Source organism: Hippocampus zosterae, chromosome 17 (assembly GCF_025434085.1).
Source record: "Hippocampus zosterae strain Florida chromosome 17, ASM2543408v3, whole genome shotgun sequence".
Lineage (NCBI taxonomy): Eukaryota > Metazoa > Chordata > Actinopteri > Syngnathiformes > Syngnathidae > Hippocampus > Hippocampus zosterae.
In genome coordinates this window covers 15,851,925-15,861,672 of record NC_067467.1, presented here as the reverse complement: position 1 = coordinate 15,861,672, position 9,748 = coordinate 15,851,925, and the positions used below count along the sequence as shown (strand labels likewise).

General features: G+C 40.2%; 1 protein-coding gene across 4 annotated transcripts in view; it reads right to left on the bottom strand.

The window, feature by feature from the left end:
* Positions 1 to 2,870: 2,870 nt before the first annotated feature.
* Positions 2,871 to 9,748, bottom strand: part of septin12 (septin 12) — a 174,755-nt gene continuing 167,877 nt past the window's right edge. For 3 of the 4 annotated variants that reach the window (XM_052049630.1, XM_052049633.1, XM_052049632.1), the window contains one exon: positions 2,871 to 7,223. In XM_052049630.1, coding sequence (XP_051905590.1) covers positions 7,058 to 7,223 — 166 coding nt within the window. In that variant the 3' untranslated portion in view covers positions 2,871 to 7,057. The remainder of the gene's footprint in view (positions 7,224 to 9,748) is intronic. The other variant, XM_052049631.1, reaches the window with a different exon arrangement.

Sequence of the window (9,748 nt, the reverse complement as noted above, 5' to 3'; positions counted from 1 at the left end):
CCAATCAAAATCTGTGCTGGTACAGGCGTGCTGCCGAGAAGGCGCAACCACCAAGCACAGATACTGCTCCTTTGACGAATGTCGTGGCCAAAAAGCGCTGAAAACAGTCCATATCAGGTCCACACAATGAAACAACAAACAACATGTGACAAAACAAAAGACAAAAACAGCAAAAAAGAACAAAAAAGCAAGGCTCTTGAAGAGCACTTGCCGAAGGCTGCCTACTCGGGCGCCATCTTGGAAAAAAAAAAAAATTCGTTTATAATAAATATTATTGTTTTGACAGATTCCGTGTCGGTGTCTGCTATTTCGGGGATCCGCTTACTTTCGTTTTCTCCGTTACGTACGAAGCAGTTCCCTTTCCCTACTTCGTGCGTAACGTGACAGGGTCCTTACAAGTTGTTGGCATATGGCTACAAGCAGACACCTCATAAGCTTCTTTTTAAATGTTTTCATATGAGAAAGTACTGCAGTGAATGAACATGATCCAAAATAGTCATCATCGATTTCCTTCAAATCACTTTTGAAACTGACCGACACATATCCTGTCTCATTTAATTGCTGGCCAAAATTAGATCGGATGATCAGTGGCGGTCCATTAAGCTTTATTGTGATCAGGTATCCACTTCACTCTGGGGAATTTTGTTTGACCAACAAATTTCAAGTGGAGAGGACTCCCTCCCATATTAAAAAAATGTAATCCTGCGAGAGAAAAAAAATCACATTTTTTAAATGCACCTTTAATCTGTTTGTCTTTTTCTTGTAACCATAACAGAATACAGTTCCCCTTTAAGCCTGTATGCATTATGTACAAACTGAAGTACAGATAGATGTATATATTTAATTAAACAAAAAAAATGGAGTGCAAGGCGGCCCGGTAGTCCAGTGGTTAGCACGTCGGCTTCACAGTGCAGAGGTACCGGGTTCGATTCCAGCTCCGGCCTCCCTGTGTGGAGTTTGCATGTTCTCCCCGGGCCTGCGTGGGTTTTCTCCGGGTGCTCCGGTTTCCTCCCACATTGCAAAAACATGCATGGCAGGCTGATTGAACACTCTAAATTGTCCCTAGGTGTGAGTGTGTGTGCGGATGGTTGTTCGTCTCTGTGTGCCCTGCGATTGGCTGGCAACTGATTCAGGGTGTCCCCCGCCTACTGCCCGAAGACGGCTGGGATAGGGTCCAGCACCCCCCGCGACCCTAGTGAGGATCAAGCGGTTCGGAAAATGGATGGATGGATGGACACAATATTGCTTAAATCTGTGTTGAGGAATGGGAACTGTCAATTTGCTCTTGGCCCTTCCTTGGTTACAGATTCTTTTATCTCTCTATAAGGTGGAAGAAGACCCAACACCACGTAGTCTTTTCTTCAGTTTATCGCAACGCAACACGAATCGATTCGGGCTCCTGTGAGTCTCAAATTTCATCAGGAAGCCCCGAGCAACTTCAGTCACACGTACATATAGGCATAGTATGTTAATTATGTTAATTAGGGGCGGTCAGTCCTTCCTCTTATGTAAAAATCTGAAACAAAGAAAGTCAAGCAAAGTTCGATCTTGGCATTTTGACAAAGTGCAGACCATATCTGCTGGTTCACAAATCTTGAGACTAGGTTTACTCTTCGAAGGCACTTGACAGCCTTCAGGGACTTTTACGATGTGGGGGACCAAAAGAAGACAGCCAAGGGGCTGTTAATCACTCAAGGGGAATTAGGGCCCCAACTTCACCCTACACTCTTTGTTTTAAGTACAAGCAAATGTTCAGGACAGAGACTAGTGTCAATAGTTCTCATAGCAAGATGAAATTCATCAACAATGTTCTACTACTACTTCTAGCGGAATAATTCCTTAACAATCTGTCATTAATCAAAATCTAAATTAAATGCATAAATGTGTCACACATGAAATGTATCTACATGATATACACAAAAAATATGGCTATTTTATTATTTCATGGTCCCGTGTTGCAATATCATCCAACACAAGATTTAAAAAAAAAAGAAAAAAGAAAAACACTTTACCAGCCCAATAATATTTGGTCTATGAATGACAATATTAGAATTACTCCAATGTTTTAAATGTCACAATTTGTTAATTATTGTAGTCGTACTTTAATGCAATACAATCGAGCTCATGTAAATTATTTATGGGTTCCATACTTGCAAGTACATGACCTACTTTATGAAGTGAAGTTCTGGTATTCATGAACTACAATTATAAAGATTTGCTTCAGGAAGTCTGTCATGTCAATTAAAAGTGTTAAGATAATCTGGTAAATGCAGAATTATGTGTAAAAGCATCGGCAGTTCGATCTCATGTATGACCGGTGAGTGTTGTACTGTATTTACACTGTACTGTATGACTGTTTGATTGTTTTGCTTTAAAGACTCATGTATTTATTTATTTACTTATTTATTTATATCAGCCACATAGTGTCCATTTTTATTATTCATGAAGACACCATATTAAAATAATGTTAGTGTATAATGGAAAGTTGAAATGCAAAATATTAATCAAAATCCATTCATTTTTCTATCGTGCTTGTGCTCATTTGGGTTGCAGATAACTAGAGCTTATCCCAGTTGACTGGGTGAAAATATATCCATGCTGCACTGGTCACCAGTCAATTTCATGTGTTACTATAAACCACCTGTGCCACAGTTCTGCCTTAATTGAAATCAATCCATCTTCTGTACTATGGAGAGAAATGGAGGAATTTAAAAATGTTATAAAAAGTTAATGTAATTTCGAAATACCGGTACTGACGGCTGTGATATGTGTGTTGTCACGCTTTTCCATTGGGTAGAAACTGTGGTGCAGAACAAATGTCTGTTGTACAAATCAAAATGTAGGTTTATAACCAAGATTTTACACTGTGCTTTGAAAAGTGACAAATATTTAATAGTAAATCAACAGTGTTAACATGTAAATCATTAATATATACTCGTAAATACGCCAGCAGTCAAATGGCAACCATGCAAATGGTGAGTATTAACACAAAAGGAAGGAGATTGGTACAGAGGTTCAGGATACAGGGCAGAGCGGCTGACTGGGTAATGGGCGGGTTATATGATAAGAAAGCAACAGAAAAGATTTTGTAGTTCCAATGCAATTGATATTTGTCTTTTTTGCATGAAGACTCCTTTCACAACAACTTGTAATCAAAGCATATCAGACTCCTCAAAATAATCACCTCTAACAATATATTTTTACCTTCATATTGCCATCAAGAGCAATCATATTGCCATCAAGACCAATCCAAATATTTTATAATTTGAGCTAATATTTCTTTATTGCGGGCGACCCGGTAGTCCAGTGGTTAGCACGTCGGCTTCACAGTGCAGAGGTACCGGGTTCGATTCCAGCTCCGGCCTCCCTGTGTGGAGTTTGCATGTTCTCCCGGGCCTGCGTGGGTTTTCTTCGGGTGCTCCGGTTTCCTCCCACATTCCAAAAATATGCATGGCAGGCTGATTGAACACTCTAAATTGTCCCTAGGTGTGAGTGTGAGTGCAAATGGTTGTTCGTCTCTGTGTGCCCTGCGATTGGCTGGCAACCGATTCAGGGTGTCCCCCGCCTACTGCCCGGAGACAGCTGGGATAGGCTCCAGCACCCCCCGCGACCATAGTGAGGATCAAGCGGTTAGGAAGATGAATGAATGAATGAATGAATGAATGAATTTCTTTATTGCATGAATATTTTGAGATATAAAAAATGTAGATGCGATTTTCTGGCAACTCATACTGCCCGAAGACGGCTGGGATAGGCTCCAGCACACCCCGCGACCCTAGTGAGGATCAAGTGGTTCGGAAAATGGATGGATGGATGAAAAATGTAGATTACAAACTGATTTAAAAGAAGTAGGTGAATTTTGTGGAAGCGAGCTATTAAGTCTTGGTAGTGTTCTGATATTCATGTACTCCGGTTGACATGCTTTCGAATAGTGTACAGAATTCACAAATGTTATCACACGGGTGGTTACTCCATTTACAGTCACCATGAGTCAGAATGCAAAATGACCTTAAAGTTATTTCAGTTGTTCAGCCTTAGCACGTTATATGTTCTTTGCTTTCGGTTTTGTTTCATCTAAAACAAATTTTGCCTTAAGTCCTGTTTTAGTTATTTGCAACGATAGAAGAAAAAAAACTGAACCGTTTGGGGAACATTTAGATCGATCCACTTAAAACCTTTTTAAAACTTCAATATGCTGTATTGACCTTTTTGAGAACTCATGATGGTAATATTAAGACACACATAGACGAACCTGATAGTTTCGAAGTATATGAATATCATCATAGGCTCATGTCAAACAGCTCCATTGTTCAACAAACAATTAAAAGCAGAAAAAGCTTTTGTTTTTTTCAGATTGAAAAGTGAAATACTGTAATACCCAAGTCAAAATAACAGCATTGAACAGCAAATACAGAACTGGTATGACAGGGATTACAAATAACATGCAGTTTGCAGTTGAGTAAAAGAACAATAAACAAAACAGGTCTGGCTGTATTTCTAACTAATTACGGTGGCCACAAGCATTTGGTGTTACATCCAACACAGCGGTGAGAAGATGCACAGTGAAAATCAGTCAAGTGAGCTGATGAAGGATCACACGGATTGTAGCCATAACATCATTTCAAAATAAACCTGACACAAAACAAAAATTATGCTCACTTGTCATCAGATAGAAATGGGAGTTACGGTATGAGGACCTTTACTCTACACCAGGTGATATAATTGTGAATGTCTGTAAACCAATGAATGACCACACTTAGCTCTCATAATGAGACTCAAAGACATTGAAAATCATCTAGTTAATGCTCAAAGAAGTGGGCCGCAGGGTTTTTAAACAGATACTGTAATTGTTGTCATGTTGCACAATTCAAGACGTAAATTATTAAAAGGCTCAAAAACCGACATCTGAATGCGATGTGAAGTCATGAAATCCTTAATTATGGCTGGGGTGCTTGTGCTTCATTTAATTCATAGCAAGACTACAATTGTAGAACAATTGTAATCTCACAATACCCTTTGGTGACTGCAAGGTGACACTACAAAGCAGGGGTGTCAAACTCATTTTTGTCGCCCCCCCCAAAAAAAGAAATTGGACAAAATACTCATTAGAACATGGATAACTAGAATATATGTTTTTCAAAGACATAATGTACCCTGCCCCAAGTATCACAAACCATTTACTCCGTCAGACAATTTCAACAGTCAGAATGTCATCAAATTATGTCACGACACAATATTTTTTTCACGGCGGCTCATCAGCTAGTTCCTGCGGAAGGCTGGTAAGGTGGTGGTTCGCCGCCGTCCGGGCGGCTCATCAACTAGTTCCTGCGGAAGGCTGGTAAGGTGGGCCTTTGGCCCACAAAAGTGTTGTTGCTTGGTTCAACTTTTTGTTCATCTTCATTGTTTATCGCGAAATTAAAGAGATGTTTAGCTCTACTAAATAACTAACAATTTCATTGCAATGCTTGTGGGTAGAAAAAATTTTTCGCTAAGATGCCCGCGCGATCGTAGTGAGCCACTGGCTGAGCGGCGCAGTGGCGGCGCGCAGTGGCGGCGCGCAGCGGCGCGGTGAAGTAGGTACGTTTTGAAAAGGGACAGACGGAAGGACAGACCGCGTGTGGGACGACGCGCAATATATATATAGATATATATTAGAGCTGTCAGTGTAGCGCGTTTTTATTGGCATTAATTTAAATGAATTTTAACGGGTTTAAATTTTTTCTCGCGAGATTAACGCGGCACACGTCACAAGCGGATGATAGTTGCTCTATAAACACCAGAAACAAAACAACAAGCGCGCTGCAGAATGTCTGTTTTGCAAGCCAAGGCAGCGCGAGATACAGAAAACGGATACTTAAAGAGTTTATGAATGGAAAGTTTACTTTTAAAAAGGTGCCATATTTCTCCACTGACAAGACCAAAGTTATCTGTTCTTCTCTCTCTCTCTCTGTATCATACAGGTATACGATGTATGCCACTGACGCGATTGTTACTTGTTTGGAACTATTTTGTGTGGTATGTTACAGTGTTCTGTGTCCATGTAAATAGAGCGGGTGGAGCTTCTCTGTGTTCGTCTGACAGTGACAGTGCGCTATAGTGGTAGCGACCTGGCGAAAGTAAAATGTCTCCAGTGTTGTCATCGAACCAAGTGTAGTCATTCGATATGAGGTAGACACAAAAACCGTAGAGAGACTTCCGCGCAAGAAGGACCAATACAATCCACATAGCCTGACTGTGTTAGGGAGAGTGAACCCCCCCCCCCCTTTCAGAATGGTTTGCCCCTGCAGCACGGGGGAAGTGCGTGTGCATGTTTGTACGGCCGGCAGTTTCCAATACAGCGGCACATAATGAACACTGGTGTCCGGTGTCTCGTTATTCTTCAACAAACATACAGAAACAGACTGCTGTGTTGAAAGCAAACTTGAGAAAAATGAAGTATGCAACCATGGTTTAAATCCACTGTATAGATGTGCACTTTATAATGTTATATTGCTCTGTTTTGATTCCACAAAAAGAGCTGTTAAAGCAGCTGTTGTGTGACAAAATATTTTTTTCACCGTTTTTGATGGACAGTAATATTGTGTGAGAGATTATGTGTGAATAACTGCACCAAGTGAAAAATGTTCATGTAAAATTGAAAATCGAAATTGTTATTTCAGTAAATATTTGCATTTGGCACATAGAAAACTGATTCATGATTCCATGTTGATGAGAGCATTAAAATGGGGAAAAAATAGGACAAAAAATGTAAAAGGAAATTCAGAAACGATAAAAAATGTGTGAGTAATCACGATTAATTTTTTTGTTCATTTGAGTTAATTATGACAGTTGCATTTTTAATTAGATTAAATATTTTAATCGTTTGACAGGTCTAATATATATATATATTGTCTCCCATAAAAATGTTCATGAAACATTCCAATAAGCCGATCACTGTAATGACCAACAACATCAACAACAAAAATCGGACATATCCCCCATCCTACTTCATGTAGTAAAAATGCTCTCTTGTACCAGCCCTCAGCATCATTCCAGAGGTTTGAGGCTGACCGAGGCATCAGAGGTGGCTGTCTGATTCACATTTGTCAGCAGTTCCATTTTCCAGCGGCCAAGTAGAAAGTCCTCGTTCAATGAAGTTGACGTTGCTCTCGTTCAACCGTCGTACACGGTATGTTTCATAGTGGATGTTGTGTGTCACGTCTTTCAGGTCCTGCAGGTGAGACCTTCCAAGGAAGAGTAAAAATAAAAGATGTTCAGAGTGACGGAATATTGTTTGACTTCACCTCCTCAAATATTTAAGTGAAACTATTGTCAACTGGGCAGCCTGGTGATACAGTGGTTAGCACGTCGACCTTACAGCGCAGATGTCATGGGTTCGATCTCGGCTCCGGCCTCCCTGGGAGTAGTTTGCATGGTTTCTGGGCCTGCGTGGGTTTTCTCCGGGTACTCCGGTTTCCTCCCACATTCCAAAAAAACATGCATGGCAGACTGATTGAACACTCTAAATTGTGCGTTGGTGTGAACGTGAGCGCGGATGGTTGTTTGTCTCTGTGTGCCCTGTGATTGGCTAGCAACCGGGTCAGAGTGTCCCCCGCCTACTGCACGAAGACAGCTGGGATAGGCTCCAGCACCCCCCTTGTGAGGATAAAGCAGATTGGAAAATGGATGGATGGATAATGTCACCTGATGTCACTGGTCAACATCAAATTTTAATCAGTGTTGGCTTTATGTGTTCATATCCATTTTTAACGCTGAATGAAAAAATAATGATTTTTTTCCCTAGAACATCATGTTTTTGACAAATATATGTATTTTTAAGTTTGACAGGTAAAAGCAATGTACAATGCAATGTATAGCTATGATATTTCAGAAAAAAAAATCCATGTGGCACTGAACCTAACCTTTAATTCGCAAGTATTACTAAATATATTACTATATTGCATATGATATTAAAAATAATAATCATAATAATGACAAAGTATGATGATGATTATTATTAAAACCCAATGCACTAGAGAAAGAAGGGCAGATTTGCAAAAAAATAATCTCATAAATTTTCTTGCACCTGTGATTTAAAACAAATTTGTGTGAAGTGTAACCATCATACTATTCCAAACACACTATCTCCAACACTTCCCAATAACCACAAAACAGAATTTCCTGAAGCTTCTTCACATGATGACTAGACTTCACATTGATCTGATTGACTGGATTGAAATCGGTCGATATTTAGCATTTTTATCACTGATGCACAATCTATCAATGACGTCAGTGATCGGATCCACGAAATAAGTCATTACAACAAACACAACCTCGTTCACTCCAACATGGTTCTATATTGTCATCATATGAACCCAAAAGCGAATCTATTGTCAGCCTTGTCAGGTGTCAAGTGGTCGGAAAGTCTGCGCTGGGAGGCGGAAGTTCCCCCTCTGCGCCCTATCCAATCACAAAGTAGAACATTCATATATTTTATTTTATTTTTGACCGACTCCCTCTTTTTCAAGACTCAAGTTTGAGAAAAGACTTTTTGAACACCAAATTAATTTTTATACAGTACATCTGAAACAAATGATTATAACAATATATATGAGAGAAAAAGCATGTTATTTTGCCTCATTCAAATCTAAAGTGCAATCACATTCGTAAATGAATGGCTTCTGGTTTTTGAAATGTAAATTACATCAGAACTTCCATCAGCTGCCGGTTAACCTGGCCGATCTTCAACCCACTTTTCTTCAGATTGTAATTACGTTTCTCCAGTTTCTGTTATCTCTTCTATTATTTTCTTCTCTTTTCCTTCTTAGCACTATTTTTTTAATTTTTCTTCTTCATGCTACCGCTATTTTTATTTTGATTCTTCGTGGCAGGGGTTCACTTTGGCCTGGGGAGTCAAGTTCAGCATTCGCTTCATAGATATCTGGTGCGAACTAGCGTAGTGAATGGGTATAATGTCTAGACCCCGAATATAAAACGACCCCCACTTTTTCAGTCTTATTTCAATGTAAAAAACACTGTCTTATATTCGGGCAAATACGGTAACTACATACAGAATGTGTGTTATTCAACATCTCTGTAATTCAAAATACGTTTCATCACTCTGCGTAATTAACGTGAATTTACGGCCACATTCATCCAATCACAGATGCAACCAGTAGCCAGGCAATTTGTTTCAACTAACCAGGAAATATAGTAGGTCCGTTGTGGACAGGTGCACTAAACTTTTGCCAACAACGATACGAGATTTACTATGACCATGCCAAACGTGAGTTGAGCTATTCTCGATTACATATACAGTAAAGTAAAAGCGAAAGCCAAGGCCACCTGAATGACTGGCGATGTTCATGAATTTTTTTCATGAAGGTTAGAGAAGGAGATGTTGTAAACAAGTGACAAGGATGCACTATGTAAAAAATTGAATACAAATCGAAGGGGCCTTATTGTTCTGTTAGGAGTGAGAGAACTGGGAGACACCCAGCCAGCCAGCCCCCCAGCCTGAGGGAGCCGGCAGACAACCAGTCAGCGCGCGTGAGGGAGTCGGCGACGACCGAAAGGGAGCCAGCGACCACGAGGGACCCAGGAGACGCCCAGCCAGCAATGACGGCGAGAGAGCGAGCGACAACAGCGAGGGAACCAACGCCAACATGCCAAAAACATGGACTTCCAACCCTTTGAAGATATTGACTATAAGCCATTCGATCCCGAGAACAATTTGGACCCAGACAACAACTTTTTCAAGAACAAACAA